Source organism: Microcaecilia unicolor, chromosome 2, assembly GCF_901765095.1.
Source record: "Microcaecilia unicolor chromosome 2, aMicUni1.1, whole genome shotgun sequence".
Classification (NCBI taxonomy): domain Eukaryota; kingdom Metazoa; phylum Chordata; class Amphibia; order Gymnophiona; family Siphonopidae; genus Microcaecilia; species Microcaecilia unicolor.
In genome coordinates this window covers 597,292,519-597,309,257 of record NC_044032.1, presented here as the reverse complement: position 1 = coordinate 597,309,257, position 16,739 = coordinate 597,292,519, and the positions used below count along the sequence as shown (strand labels likewise).

At 42.7% G+C, this 16,739-nt stretch overlaps 1 protein-coding gene across 1 annotated transcript in view; it reads left to right on the top strand.

The window, feature by feature from the left end:
• TLL1 (tolloid like 1) overlaps nt 1-16,739 on the top strand; it is a 499,423-nt gene that overhangs the window by 176,409 nt on the left and 306,275 nt on the right. The window contains exon 2 of the mRNA XM_030191579.1: nt 3,663-3,773. Coding sequence (XP_030047439.1) covers nt 3,663-3,773 — 111 coding nt within the window. The remainder of the gene's footprint in view (nt 1-3,662; nt 3,774-16,739) is intronic.

Genomic DNA, 16,739 nt, shown 5'->3' with positions numbered 1-16,739 from the left:
CTAAGATGCCAAAGTAGCATGAGTTAGTTCTAAAATAATACAATAATAATAAATAAGCTGCAGTAAAAGGGGGCCCTTTGCTAGCATCGGCGCATGTTTTTGACCCACGCTGAGGCCCATTTTACTGCAGCTGGTAAAAGACTCTTTTTTTTTGTTAAAGAAATGGCCATGCAGTAAGTGAACCACTTACCGTGTGGCCATTTTAGGAGGGAGCAGTTATCTCCACCCATTGAGATGGCAGTAAGGGCTCCTGTGCTAACCTGTCGGTAACCGGGTAAACACCAGCGCTACAAAAATATTTTTGTAGCACCAGAAATGACACCACTGGGGGGTGGGACTTACCACTGGGCCGCTGCGATAGCCTGGTGGTAGTTCCGGAATAGTGAGCGATAAGCCCGTGTTGGGCTTATTGTCCCTTAGTAAAAGGGTCCCCTAATGAAATACACGTGTAACTGTGAGAACGTGTGTTATAGAATTGCTCTGAAGGAGGCACTCATCATTTTGGGAGCTTGGAAAAGAGATGGCTGAGGGGAAATATGATTGAGGTCTACAAAATCCTGAGTGGTGTAGAATGAGTAGAAGTAAATTGATTTGCTACTCGTTCCAAAAGTACAGAGACTAGGGGACACTCAAGGAAGTTACATGGAAATACTTTTAAAACAAATAGGAGGAAATATTTTTTCACTCAATGAATAGTTAAGCTCTAGAACTCTTTGCCGGAGGAGGTGGTAACAGCGGTTAGCGTATCTGGGTTTAAAAAAAGGTTTGGACAAATTCCTGGAGGGAAAGTCCATAGTCTGCTATTGAGACAGACATGGGAAGCAACTGCTTGCCCTGGGATTTGTAGTATGGAGTGTTGCCATGATTTGGGTTTCTGCCAGGTACTTGTGATCTGGCTTGGCCACTGTTTGGAAAACAGGACACTGGGCTAGATGGACCATTGGTCTGACCCAGTATGGCTACTCTTATGTTCTTATGTTCATACTCGCTTTTTGCAGCATCCTCAACCCTGGCTATACCAGGATGCAGAAGACCTACTGTCCTGCATAATTTCATAGAATAGCATCTTTCTTCCATTGAGCAACAGACTTCAGATTGCTTCTTGCTGGTACTACTCAGCTGATTCATTCATGAGTGAGATGAGCAACGCCTAAGCACAGGCTGTTCATGAACACGTCGTGTCTGCTTCATAAAGTGTAATGTGCTTTCAAGAAGAGCCAAGGAATCAGTAATATACATATGTCCTTGAATTTGTAAACTAGCAGAGGAAAGATACAATTTAGTATAGCTGGACAATCCACTTTGAACTTACCACAAATGAATTTGTAAGAACTTCCAGTTCCATGAGGGCACCTGTGTGTGTGCTGAGTGCCCTTCAAATGAATCAGAATGCAAGAGCAAGACTATTAATTGTGGGGAAACAGACCACATAACCCCCTTCTTAAAATTGCTAAGTTAAGGGTATGTTTGCTAAGGTGCGTTAGCATTTTTAACTCGTCTGTAAATTTAAGGCACATTAAACGCTAAAGCACCTATACATTTCTATGGGCGCATTAGCGTTTAATGTGCATAAACCATTTACGCGTGTTAAAAATGCTAATGCACCCTTAGCACCACTTAGTAAACCTAGCCCTCAGTTACTTATCATTTGGCAGGTTACTTAAGTTTTTTATTTTTTATTTTTATTGTTGCATGCATTGCATGATGATGTGGCCCTCATATGTGCAGCACCTTGTTCTCTCACAGGTACCTGTCAGAAACTTGTGGTCACCTAATTCAGGGATATTGGTTTCTGTGGTTCCTTATGTGGGGTTGGCTTCCACTTGGGGCTATGTATTTTCAATGGCTGGTTACTGTCTTTGGAATTCTTTGCCAGTTGCTTTTCCACAGGAGGTGATGGGGACAAAAACAATGAAAGAAATCAAAAAGGTGTGGAAAAAACACAGAGGATCTATATATGGCAAGAGGAGGGGGGAGAGGAGGCTAACCTTAACAGAACAGCAGGTATAACCCTGGGCACATTTCTTGGCAGACTGAATGGGCCATGGGTCATGCTGGTCTTTATCTGCCATCATTTACTATGGGGGTAATTCAGCCAACAGTACTCAGTGTTTTTGTTTTTAATGTGACTGCAACACCAAAATTCAGCTTGGCTATGTCCAGGTATGTGTAGATGCCAACATATTCAGCCCTTATGGTTAAACCGGCCAAAAATAGGACTCAAGTTACCTGACCAAATAGGACCGCATAAATAAACAGGTTAAGGGCTTAATATTGGCACATATCTGGTTAAGTGCCTACTTTGCCCTGAGTTCATCCCTGGATTGCCCATACAATAGTTGGTTTAGGCTTTAACTACCAGAGGGGATGTTCAGTGGCACTATTCAGATAAATACTGCTGAATACTCCCTTGGGGCCTGCTCAGCGCCAGTTAAATGGACAAGAGGCTCTTTTATTAGGTTAACTAGCTTTGAATATCAACTCCTATGTTACCTATGTTGTTCATGATATTTTTGGCGTTTCATATAAGGACATTTCTTTTTTGTTTAGTTTTTCTTGATTAGAATTGTCTGTTATTGCCTGCTTTAATTTTGACTATTTCATTGTTACCTGCTGTGGACAAACGTAATCTTGGATGAGCGGGATACAAAGCATGAAAAATTAATAAATAAACTTTCAAACACATTTGTTCACTTGTTTACCAACCCATGAAAGATATTATTTATTTATTTATTTTATTGCATTTGTATCCCACATTTTCCCACCTATTTGCAGGCTCATCCCATGGAAATTTGAAGGAGGAATGCACTTTATTTCTAGAAAGCCAGGTCATAAAATAAAAGCAAGCAATATTAAACTAAACTAAAAAAAAAACAGTTCTTGCAAAATAATAAAAAAAAGCCAAACAAAATAAAAAGTGAAAATGTTAGCAACAGCAACAAACAGCCAGAAAGTAAGATAAGGTTAATATAGTTCTTACTAGTCTTTTTTAGACCATGACCATATGGTCACTGTTACATTGATGTCCGTAATCCCACCAAGACACGTTGTAAAGACACGCCAATTAACTTCCGGGCTAGGTAAGGAAGCCCCACCCAGCACCTCCCAGTATGCACTGCTATGGTAGGGAAGCCCTGTCTAGTTCATCCCAAAATGCACTGGGCAGGTCAGGGTGCTGTCATTTTGGAGGTGGCGCTGGAAGGAGGAGGTATGGGGGTGAGGTTTGGAGGGTGCTAGACCACTGGGGGGGGGGCTTGAGGCTAGAGGTTCATTGGATCTCCACCCTTCTAGTCCTCTTTGTCTGGGAGGAGTTTGAGGAGGGCTCTGTCAGTGGGGGTTTGGGGGGGGGATTGGAAGTCCACCGGACCTCCAGCCTCCCCGTGTCGAGAGGCTTGTGGGGCTTGTTGGGGGGGGGCCTTCTTGGTCGGGGATGGGATGGGGAGGCCTCCGGCCCCTATGTTTCACAGGTCCAGGCTTTTTCTTGATAGCCCGGACTTGTCAAACAACTCCTATGGGAGGATTGTGTCTTGGGCGCATGATTATTTCCTAGTTAATTTTCAATGGACATATATGCAGTTTAAACAAGGTGTGTTTTTCTTTTGAAGAAAATATGGCTAGAGTATGAATTCTTATTGTAATCAAACTTTTTTCTTTATTTCAAGCTGTCTTTTGGGGAGATATTGCCTTAGATGAAGAAGACTTAAAAATGTTTCAGATTGATAGGACAATTGACCTTACACAGCACTCAAATGAAAGACTGGGACATACCACAGGTAAGGTTTTATTTTAAAATGTGCTTGCATTTAATTTTATTAAATATAGACTGATTTTTAATGGCTCTGTTATACCATGGTGGGTATCAGTAAATGTGGACTGTTTTAAGGGGTTTGTGTCTTTACACAGTTGAGTTTAATTTTCCCTTGGGAGTGTGGTACTCTGGGAAGGTGAAAATCTTTACCTCATTGATGTTTCTCATCAACTTTCCTTTGCAAATGTTTAAGCATAGAGTTTAATATTTTTTCAGATGTCTCAAAAGTGCAGCAGAATCAAGAAAGAACCAAAGAGGCCCAATACTTTAATCTTTAGGTCAACTTCCCTAGGACAAAACCATGAGCTAGCAACACTTCTCTTAGCTTTCATATGAAATATAGAAGCATACAGTATGATGACAGATAATAATCCAAAGGCCTGTCCAATCTTCTAAATTTAATTTCACTAATATTGCCTTAGGGCCCTGTTGATTGTTGCCTTCCCATATGCTTAATCAATACCTTCTTGAATTCTACTACTGTTTTCTGAGATGTCAATAGTGAACTATCCCAAAGACTGAAATTTACCATCTCAATGATTGAGAATGGAGGCCAAAGAGTGAGATTTTCTAAATGGTCTGCCCGGGGTATAAGTCTAAAGATAAATATTTAAGTGTAGTTTACTTAGGAAATGAAAAAAGCAGCAAAAATATTTACTTTGCTCTGTAGCTTCTGAGTAGAGGCAATTACTGGATTCTATATAGGGTGCCTACAGATCCGCACTGAAATTGACGCAGATTCTATAACAAAATGTGCATAACTTAACAAGCTTAACAAGCTAATGAGCACTGATAACAGTGCTTAACAAGCAATAATGAGCACCAATTGGCACTGATTCGAATTTAGGCGCAGAAGTTGCAAAGCGTATTCTGTAATGATGTGCACCAAATTTCTAAAGTGCATAGGCAAAAAGGGGCATGGTTATGTGCGGGGAAAAGGGTGTTTCATGGGTGTTCTGAAATTTACACGCCTAGTTATAGAATATGGTCCAGTGCACCTAAATCTATGCGCTGGGATTTACACCATATTTTTGTTGGTGTAAACGGATGCGCATAGAGTTAGGCACGGAAATAGCAACTAAACATATTCTATAAATCAGGGCCTAAATCTAGGCACCGATTATAGAATACGCTTAGTCAGCACTGATTTCAGAGCCATTTTTTTAGGTGCCATATATAGAATCTCCCACAATATGAGTAAATTCTCTGGAGTAAAAATTGCTCTTCTTAAAAATATATGCATAGGTTTCAGAGCACATGTATCTGCAGGTGCAAGGAAAGGGATATGGCAGGGGGAGGCATTACATGGAAGGCTTTCACAGCTTTCTTCCTGCTAGCTATATAAATGCTATTAGTAGTAGTAGTAGTAGTTGGGCACCTTGTTTTTTCTTCATTTAGGATTGTATCTCATGAAAATAGTGGTCAGGATCAGTGCACTCACAGTAGTAAGTGAGAGAAGGGGCTCAGAGTGAGAGAGTTCTCAAGTGAGTGTGACACAGTCCTAATGGATGAATCTTGGTATCTCTCGGGCTGATATTCAAAGTGATTTAAGTGGGCAGGAGCCTCTTCTGCCTGCTTGAATTGCCTGTTGTCATCTAAGTGGGAATATTCAGCAGCACTTAACAAGAGATTGCTGCTGAATATCCCCACAGACTGCCCAACCAAAACACTGGCAGATCAGGGGCGGCACTGGGGAGGAGCCCGGGGTTATGCAGGTATGCCAATATTCAGTGCTGGTACCTGCATAGCTAAGTGGCCTAATTTGTAATAGTCTAAACAGCTACAATTGTTTCCTAAAAGCTAGGGATTTTATTGCTTCAACATTTGACTGCTCAGATTCATATGTTTTCTTTGGACAATACACAGCCAGCATTGGCCCAGCGAGCTTTTGAAGTTTTAGCCTGCTGGTTTCAACCTAGTCACCTTAAGGGCTATGAAGACTAAACTATATCATGATCACTTGAGCTTAGTGAACATGAGAAACATTCTTCCAATATGTAAGTGCTAGTTCCAGTACCATCCCTCCCTCATTGGTTCTGTTACCAATTGCTTGGGGATAATGCTTTAGAAAGACTTCAGAATTCCGTAGTTGGTTAGGACCAGTTGACATCCAGCAAATTAAAATCTCCCATCAGAGGTTTCTCTTCCTTCACTGTAGTCCCATGCATGTCTTGAACTATCACTTCTGCCTGTGTTGAGGTCTGTAGAGTATACCCGTGTATATGGAAATGTTACCTCCTCTTATGTGAGATAGACCAGTTCTTCCTTCTTTCCTCATATCCCCTGTATTTCAATTGTTGCTATGTTGTCCCCTTTCTGTATGTCCTTTACTTCATAAACAGATAATGACCTGATATGGCCATATCACACAATCATGAGACTCACCGAACCACATCTGTAAAAGCAACACTGTCTGTCTTCCTCTGGCTTTAGGGCTTGCAGGTCTGGAATTTCATAGACTTTAAGCATTTATCCCCATAGTCTTTTGGACATTTCTGTTTTCCTTGTCTTCCCATGGATTAAATGTCACCGAAGTATGTACATCATAGTGTTGTACAATACATAATCTAAAAAAGAGAGGAAAGCCCAAAAGCACAAGTGGCAGTTACAGAGCCTCTGTGTTAAGAACACTTAGTAAAATGTAATTAACACTTCCAGTTACTCTTGGCTACTCCCAGGAGATAGTAAGGCTTCATTGTAAAATCCAGTTTTTCAATCCTTAGCTGTTACGGTTAGCAGTGTATTTATGTGCTAATGATTACTAAGCACTTTTGGAATTGCAAAGTGTTGCCTTGCTAAGCTGATTGATGAACAAGGTCCAATATTGTAGATGAGCTTCACTATCTCATGGGAGTAACAATGTTAAGCTAGTACGTATTTCAAATTTGTAATTGAAATAAACTTTATAGTCATCATGGTTATGAAGTAGATACACTATAATTCTCAATAGTATTTCAAATCACCTGGTTGTTCCAATCTATACCATATTTAGTTTTGTAGAGAATATACTTAATGCAAAACGTGATTCTTTTAAGTTGATGTAGAATAGTGTTTTAACTGATTTTGAATAATGTACAGCTGTCAAATTACTCAGTTAAGCCAGTCCTAGATTTCCTCTCCTGAAGCATTATAAGACCTCCACCACTGACTCTGATGGGTAGAATAGGGAATTACAAATACCACATTGCTTTTGGGATATAAGTTCAAAACCAGGACTGACTAAAAAGTGTCCTTTCTTGAAGTGAGTAACAGCAGCTCTGATAATGGCTGTTTGCTTTGCTGAGTAGGGGTCAGAGAGCAAGTTAAATGCTTTGTATACCCAGGAGCAGGAGAATGAGTTATTTTTGGTTTGCCAATTGTTTATTTATTTATCTGTTGCATTTGTATTCCACATTTTCCCACCTATTTGCAGGTTCAATGTGGCTTACCTTGTACCGTAGAGGCATTTGACATCTCCGGTAGAGAAACAAATACATGGAGTTGATGTGGTCGGATAAGGTTCATGTGTTAGACACATTGGGGAATCGTATAGAGGGAAGAGTTATGCATATTCTATTACAAGCTTTGGTTTCATTGTGTTGCAGGGTTTAGGCACATAAGTTGGGTCGATGGGGTATGCCTTTTTGAACAGGTTGGTTTTTAGTGATTTCCGGAAGTTTAGGTGGTCGTACATTGTTTTCACGGCTTTTGATAGTGCGTTCCACAGTTGTGTGCTTATGTAGGAGAAACTGGATGCATAAGTTGATTTGTATTTGAGTCTTTTGCAGCTTGGGTAGTGGAGATTTAGGTATGTTCGTGATGATCCGATTGTGTTTCTTGTTGGTAGGTCTATGAGGTCTGTCATGTAGCCTGGGGATTCGCTGTATATAATTTTATGGACCAGGGTGCCGATTTTGAAAGCAATACGTTCTTTGAGTAGTAGCCAGTGTAGTTTTTCTCGGAGGGGTTTGGCGCTTTCAAATCGTGTTTTTCCAAAAATAATCCTGGCTGCTGTGTTTTGAGCAGTCTGAAGTTTCTTTATGAGTTGTTCTTTGCATCCCGCATAGATTCCATTGCAGTAGTCTGCATGGCTTAGTACCATTGATGTATCAAGCTACGAAATGTTTCCCTCGGGAAGAATGGTTTCATGCGTTTGAGTTTCCACATGAATACCTGTTGCTATTTCCTGCTTGAATTTGGCCATGAGTGTAATGAGTACTGTTTCAATGCAATGGAGGGGGCGAAAACCTGATTGTGATTCATGTAAGATTGAGAATTTGTTTATATAATCACCAAGTTGTTTGGTTACCATGCTTTCCATCATTTTGACTTCTAGTGGGATTGATGCTACTGGGCGGTAGTTGGTGAGTTCACTTGTCTTTTTCTTTGTGTCTTTGGGAATTGGGGTGAGTAGGATGTTGCCATTTTCCTTAGGGAAGAGACCTTGTTGGAGTAAGTAGTTTAGGTGGGATGTGAGGTCTGCTTTAAAGTTATGACTGGCATATATCTTTGGCTAAGGTTGCCAGCTAGAACCAGCCCTGGATTTACCCCATTGCATGCAGGGACTTGTTTTTCTTAGGGAATACAATGGGGTAATCAGAACTATAAGTTCCTACATGCAATGGGGTAAACCCAGGCCTGGATCAACCCTTTCAGGTGAATAGCCATACTGGAATAAACCAATCTAGCCTAATGTCCTGCTTCCAGCAGTGGCCAATTCAGGTCACAAGTACCTGACAGTATCTCAGATAGTAGCCATCAATTCAAGTTGGTCATGCACTTCATATGAAGGAAATGTATGACACCATGAAACAACTTTTGAGGTGCATAAACTATGACCAGCATCAATGGCAGCTTTGTGCTTGAAGGTTGTTGCTCTGTTGCTTAGTCTGTAGACTGGATATACTGTACAAAGTACTGCTATTTTCTTTTTTTTTTTTTTTTATGTATTTTTTTATTAAACTTTAAACATAGTACAACTAAACATGGAGAACATGAAACTTCCCAATCCCTCACAATTACATGGCTAATGTCATACTTCAGTACGTGGCTCACACTGCTAATTCCTAATGTATTCCTCTTATCTCTCCCCCTCCCCCTTCCACTCACCCTGTAATATTGCAGTATATCAAAACCCCAAATCCCATGTGAGTAGTGCAAATACCCCCTCCCTCAAACTCAAGGAAACTGCATACCACTCAAGGCGACTTAGGCAACCTCTCAAGCCAGGCTATATAGGCCTCCCATAGCTTACAAAATTTGTGTTAGCCTATTTCTGCGAAGGGCAGTAAGCTTAGATATAAGGTACACAAAATTCATCTTACTCTGGACCTGAAGGAGCGAAAGGACCTCCCACTGTTTCCAGGCTGCAGCTAATAGCAGATGATCTGCCATAAAAATCTGATGGGCCAGTCGCTGACTACGCACAGGCAACTCAGTGGGTCCGAAATGAAGCAAGCAGGTGGACACAGCCAGGGTCACCCGAACCCCCAGAACCTCCAACACCCAACCAGCTATCCATCCCCAATACTGCTGAGCTTTAGGACAGGATCACCATATATGAATAGAGGTACCTTGGCCCTCACACCCACACCAACACCTGTCTGGCCCATTCCAATATATAGCTTTCAGGCGTACCGGGGTGAGTTGCCAATGACACAGCAGTTTATATTCATTCATTCTCAGCTAGTCTACTAGATACAGATACTCTTAAAAGGTTTTTATATATCACCTCCCATTCACAATCTGTATAGTGGATTACCAGGTCCTCCTCCCATTGTCTAACATATTTTAAGGGAGGCGGCAACTGGTCCGGCAGGGCTCTATAAAAACATGATATACATCCCCTGCCATTACTCCCTTGCATCGCTTGTTCAAGTGGAGTGACCGAGATCAGCAGCTCCCACTTAACACGATGCTGAATGAAATCTACCAATTGCCAATATGGAAAAGTATCTTTCTGGCCCAGCCCATATTTCTCCCTCTAATCTGAAAAATCCACCCACAGCCTCTTCTCCCATACTTGCCCCAAGGTACACAAACCATTGCCTTCCCACAGTGCATAGGTACGATCCTCCAGACCGGGGGTAAACCCCTCTGCAAAGTGAATGGGGGTGGAAGAAAAATAAGCTTGACCCGGGAGAAGGCGATTATGCGTCATGTGCCAGAGCTTAAGGGTCTGGGTAATTATAGGATTGGCAGTGTATAAGAGCTTGCCTAGAAGCAGTGCTGACAACCAAGGCAGCACACATAGCGGGGTGTTCCCCCATAAGAGACTGTTCCATCTTAACCCAGCTTTTATTCCAATCACACTTCCAATTCACCAGATATTTAAGCTGGGCAGCTTTATAATAGGCTCTAAAGTTAGGCATCCCCATCCCTCCCCTTCTCCGATGTTGAAAAAAAATCTACCTCTGCACCTTTGTAGGCTTCCCCTGCCAGATAAACTGAAAAACCCTTCTATGCAGCTTACGGAAAAACTGATCAGGAACAGGGACCGGTAGAGCTGCAAATAGGTATAAGAGTCTGGGGAGCAAAACCATATTGATTGTGTGTATTCTACACAACCAAGAAATATGCAAACTGTGCCAGCAGTCTAAATCTGCCCACAGCTTCCGCAGAAGACCAGGGTAGTTAGCATGAAAGAAGCCCTCTAAAGTGGGCGTCAAGTTGACCCCCAAGTACCTTATTGAATCAGCAGCCCAACTATAAGCAAAACGCCTTTTCAACTGACCCAACTTTGGCTTGACTACCGTTAGGTTTAATACCTCAGATTTAGATGTATTAATCTTAAATCCTGATATGTGCCCAAAGGCTTCCAACACTTCCTGCACAGCTGACAAGGACTCCATGGGATCTGAGAGCGTAAACAAAATATCTGCAAATAGGAGAATCTTGTTCTGTATTCTCCCACATTGGATACCGCGAATCAAATCTGAACTACGGACCAGATGAGCCAGGGGCTCTATAGCTAAGGCAAACAGGACTGGTGAGAGAGCACAACCCTGCTAGTGGCTGTGCGTATAAGGTCCTAATCCAGGCCAGATACTGTCCAGTAATTTCAACTCCTTCCAAAACTCGGAAAAGGTATGGCCAGGAGACCCTATCAAAGGCCTTTTCAGCATCTATACTGAGAATCAGTGCCAGGGTGCATCTTTTTGATGGGCCAACCAAACTATATGACAAATCCACCTTATATTGTGACACCCATGAATAAATCCTGATTGCTCACCTATCACTAAATTTGGCGTATAGCATTCTAACCTGTTGTCTAATATTTTCATGAAAATCTTATAGTCCACCCCTAGCAGAGAGATTGGGTGATAGGATCCACACTTCAAGGGGTCATTTCCTGGCTTGGGAATCAGGGTCACCCCGGCTAAGTGCCAGGACCGTGGCAACACTGATCCGTCTTTTAAGGAATTTAGCAACCAAACCAGTGGGCCAACTAGATGGCCCCTGAATAGCTGATAGAATTTTGAGGTGAAGCCATCCAATCCAGTGGCCTTCCCTTGGGGCAGATCTCTAATCACCCATCCCACTTCTTCTTCTGTTATGGGCGAGAGGTGAGCTGCTTACGTAGGGTTTAACCCCGGCAGCTCAAGACACGCAAAGAATTGATCTAATTCTTCAGGAGCTGACTCCCATTCTGGTCGATACAACTGTTGGTAAAACTGCACAAAACCCTCTTCAATCACCACGGGGTGCTATGCTCGCAGCCCGACCCGTCTCGGATTTTAAGAATCATATTGCATTGTACTCTCATCCACAGCTTATGGGCCAATAGTCTACCTGCTCTATTAGCCCCTTCAAAATATTCCTGTCTCAAGGCAAGTAATTTCTCATTAATGGCAGCCAGATCAAACTCCCTGATCTCCGTTCGGAGCCTATCAATCCAGGATATCAATGAAGCCATATCTCTACCATATTTATGAGCTTGTTCTAGAGAGCAGAGCTGCTGAAGAATCTCAGTATGCCGCTGGACACTCTCTCTATGACATTTGACCTCAAGAGCAAAATATTTTCCCAATAAAACTGCTTTCAAACATTCGTAAAAAGTCTCAGGACAGACCCCCTCTGAGTCGTTAAACTCAAAATATTATTTTTATTTGTCCTGTTTGTCCTAACTAGATTGTAAACTCTGTCGAGCAGGGACTGTCTCTTCATGTTCAAGTGTACAGCACTGCGTATGTCTAGTAGTGCTTTAGAAATGATAAGTAGTAGTAGTAGTAAGTCTTTTTATACCTGTTGTACATGTAAAGGGTCTCGCAGCAAAGCCTCCAGAAAACGCCATAGCCTCCTCCCCTGATACCCGGTGTCTCGGAGAAGCATCAAAAGGAGCAGAGCATGGTCAGACCAAGTCATCGATTCGATAATGACAGTCCGTACGCGCGCCACCATCTCCTTGTTTGTCAGCCACTAATCAATTTGAGAATAAGAATCATGAACCCTCAAATGGAATGTGTAGTCTGTGTCATTAGGATGATAAAACCTGCCCTACCATAACTCACCACCCGAGCAGTGTTGTCCCACGTCACATTCAGGGTCATATTAAAATCCCCACCAACCAACTGCTGGCCTTCAGCCTTTGCAAGGAGAATCTTACTAAGAGACCCGAAAAAATGGCCTTGCTCTGTATTAGGAGCATATAGATTAAGTAAAGTATAGAGCTGCTGATCAATCTCCACTTTAAGAAGCAAATACCTCCCCTCCTTGTCCCTAACTACCTCATGTACCACCGATGAAAGGGAGTTAGCTAAGAGAATACACACCCCATTAGTTTTAGATTTCAACCTGTTGGAGGCAAATAATATCTTAGAATATCTCTTATGGCAAAAGAGAGCCTCATGCTTTGGTAATAGATGTATTTTCTGAATAAAAGCTATATCCATCTGAAGTCTCTCCGCCTCTTTAAAGAAGAGCTGTCTCTTGTTTGGGGTATTAAGGCCTAGAACATTAAAAGTCAAACATTTCAACATTTCAAGATCTATAGCATATATAAAAAGTCATATATCTCCACATCAGCAATTACCCCAAGTCATACACAGAACTCTACATAAGCATTCATCCCAACAACCCTTATCACACACTTCACCCCACAAACACACCTACTCACATCATGCTTCTCCTTTACCCCTCCCCCCCTTCCCCAAACCTACCCCACCACTCCACTGTCATCAGGCTTCCTATAGTAGGCCTAGGAGAGAAAAGACACCATCTCCTGACCCCCCTCCCTCAGTTCAAACTCCACATGTCATAAGTCTCAAAGTGAGCAGATTATGTCCAATGTGTCCCGCCATCATGAAAGAAAGGGGGGGGGGGGAGAAAGAGGGGGGGGGGGTGGATTAGGGGTAGAGGAAACAAAAAGAACGCTCTCCACTTAGCTAGCATAAAAAAATATTTGTCGACCAAACAGGACTGCTGGAGGTCCAAAATAGGCGTCAATGCTTCCAATAGATCCTCAAAGTACAGTCAGGCCTCTACAATACGTGGAACAGCATCTAGATGTGGTCTCTTCAGCATCCGCAAAAGTACTCAGGCTGGCTGTGTAGTACTGGGAGGGCTGCGATACCGCCTGTTCTTCTGGTCATATCTCCGCCACCTCATGTTAGCAGAGGGAAAGTCTGCTCCTTCCTCCGTGAAGGATGTCGACATAGCATCATACCGTAACTTAGCTTCTTTAAGTGTTGTTAGTGCTTCTGGAGGCTGGGCAACTTTGATCTGTTTTATTAAGTAGGCCAAAGGATGAGCTGAAGGGGTACAGCCACCGGTATTTAATGTTGCTGTCCAAGAGGCCCCACCAGCTTTGGCCCCAATACTCTATGAACTCGCTCAAAATCAATAGTAGGCAGCTTCACTGTCGGGGTTGCTGTCCTGAGAAACTGCTGGCACACTTGCAGCATGAGAGCAGATGGGTCTTGCAGCTCCTCAGAGACACCCTGCACCTGTAGATTATTTCACCCTGCTCTATTCTCTCCATGTTCTATGCGAGATAAAAGATCATCATATTTTGTGTCCAGCACATCCACACACTTCCCCAGCGCATCAAAATCCTGATCATATTGAATTACTCGTTCCTCAATGTTAAGACTATATTAATATTGGTGGTAGATCAAGGTGAATTAGATCAAGGAGAGTTACATTCAGGTAGAACAATGTTCTTCAAAGCAAGGCCCAGGGGCTAATAGTGGCACTTGGAAAGCTTTGGGGTGACCCCCATTGTCATTCTGTTTTTTTTTCCACTACTCTGCCTCTCTACCCAAGCTCAGGACAGAAAGGAGGAAGTGGATGAGAGGAAAAGCCACATGCTTGAAGGACAAGAAATTTCTACATAGACGAAGAGAATACATTTGGAAACACCCACCTCCTCCTAATGAAAAGTTTGAAGGCCAGGAGATGGGGATAGATGTCATTGACACATGTTGGCCTGCAGTGTCATGGACCAGCATTGGAAGATATTTAATAGCTCTTCTTCAGCTCATTTGGATACATGGAAGGGCATAATCGAATGGGGCGCCCAAGTTTTCCTGAGGATGTCCTCGCAGGACATCCAGGCGAAGGGGCAAGGAACATCTTTTGTTTCGATAATACGGTTGGGGACACCCAAATCTCAACATTTAGGTCAACCTAAATTTAGGTCGTCCCCGGTTTTCGCGATAATGGAAACCGAGGACGCCCATCTCAGAAATGACCAAATGCAAGCCCTTTGGTCGTGGGAGGAGCCAGCATTTGTAGTGCACTGGTCCCCCTTACATGCCAGGACACCAACCGGGCACCCTAGGAGGCACTGTAGTGGACTTCACAAATTGCTCCCAGGTGCATAGCTCCCTTACCTTGGGTGCTGAGCCCCCAACCCCCTCCAAAACCCACTCCCTACAACTGTACAACACTACCATAGCCCTAAGGGGTGAAAGGGGGCACCTACACGTGGGTACAGTGAGTTTCTGGTGGGTTTTGAAGGGCTCACAGTTACCACCACAAGTGTAACAGGTGGGGGGCGGGGATGGGCCTGGGTCCGCCTGCCTGAAGTGCACTGCACCCACTAAAACTGCTCCAGGGACCTGCATACTGCTGTCAGGGAGCTGTGTATGACATTTGAGGCTGACAAAAAAATATTTTTAAAGTTTTTGTTTTAGGGTGGGAGGGGGTTAGTGGCCACTGGAGGAGTAAGGGGAGGTCATCCCCGATTCCCTTCGGTGGTCATGTGGTCAGTTTGGGCACCTTTTTGAGGCTTGGTCACAAGAAAAAATGGACCAGGCAAGTCAGCCAAGTGCTCATCAGGGACGCCCTTCTTTTTTCCATTATTGGCCGAAGACGCCCATGTGTTAAGCATGCCCCAGTCCCGCCTTCGCTATGCTTCCGACATGCCCTTGGAAACTTTGGTCATCCCCACGACAGAAAGCAATTGGGGACGCCTAAAATCGGCTTTCGATTATGCCGATTTGGGCGACCCTGGGAGAAGGACGCCCATCTCCCAATTTGTATCGAAAGATGGACGCCCTTCTCTTTCGAAAATAAGCCTGAAAGTGGCCCGACTTAAAAATTAGTGAAGACCACTGAGGTAAAGGTTTCCTGTCTTCAGAGGGCTTACATTGTCACATTGTAACAATTAATATTCATTACTTTACTGTAAGATATGAAAACCTGGGACAACACAAGTTAAAAAGTAATGAAATATGTCATAAGCAAATGCATCCAAAATAGATCATTGATCTGCAAATCAAATACTACAGCTTACAGTAGATTTTGCAAGCTATATTTTTCCTGGAACTTTACAACATTTACAGAGATGTTGTTAACGTTCCACTGAGAGCATCAATCTGGTACAGCTTGACCCAATACTTCTGGGAAGGGACTTAAAGGGACAGGCATGGTCTGACAAAAGTTCCCTGCCTCCTCCCTTCCCCACAGCAGTCCTTGGTAGTCTAATGTTAAGACCAAGTTTCCTTTTCTTGCACCCCATGACCCCTTATACTAAAATTCTGTGAACCCCCGCCCCCCCCCTCCCCCCAGGATCTTGGATTTCTCAGCACCAACCAGGGCATCTCTGGTATCAGTGGGGGACAGGAGATATCCTTGGTTGCTCAAAAAAGTACAGTCTGTTCCCTAGATATAGTCTTATGGTATTACTACCAGATTTTAGGCTGCCAAATAAGGGAATGAGGGATATGGCCCTTTCTCTGGGCCACCAAGGATTGGTGCTAGGGAGGGAAGTGGGGGCTGTTTTTTACACATAGGCACCTTTAAAAGATAGTGAGGTGAGGTGACTACAAAACTATTATGAGATTCCCGCATTAATTTTTTGGTAGTAAAATAGCACACAAACTTATTTTACTGCAGCTTCAGACCTCTACATATATATTTGAGGCAAAGGGTGAAGTGATTTACCCAGGAATACAAAGAGTGCCAGCAGGAGTTGAACCCTTCTTTAGTGTTAATTCATTTTATATATCCATCCAAAGAAGAGGGGGTGGCAATAATTTTCTGTTATAAAACAAAGCTGTCAATTTGTTTTTGCTTAATGGAATTATTCTAATAATCAGCAATGTTTATGATGTCATCATGCTGATCTTTCCCTGCCATGTGAATTAGCACCAGCTGAATGAGAGGAGTGAATACATAATTGATTGCCTTTGAAACTATATAAAGGTTTTCATCTCATAAATGATCAGAAATGTCTCCATAATTAATTGATTGCATGTAGACATTCATTTCCTTACAAGCAAACAGGGCATATAAAGTAGGCATGTTAACAGGAGTTTATTATGCTCCCTATTTATGAAAATGAGTGACATGTTTAAAAAGAGATGTCAAAGTGTCTTGTAATATCATTTCAAGGTGATTTGAGATGGTTATAGCTGTCGATTTGCCTTTATGATGTCATAGCCATTGTTGAACGTTGACCTCCTAAGCTTCTGACTCTGATGCTAATTATATTTGATTGATCCATTGG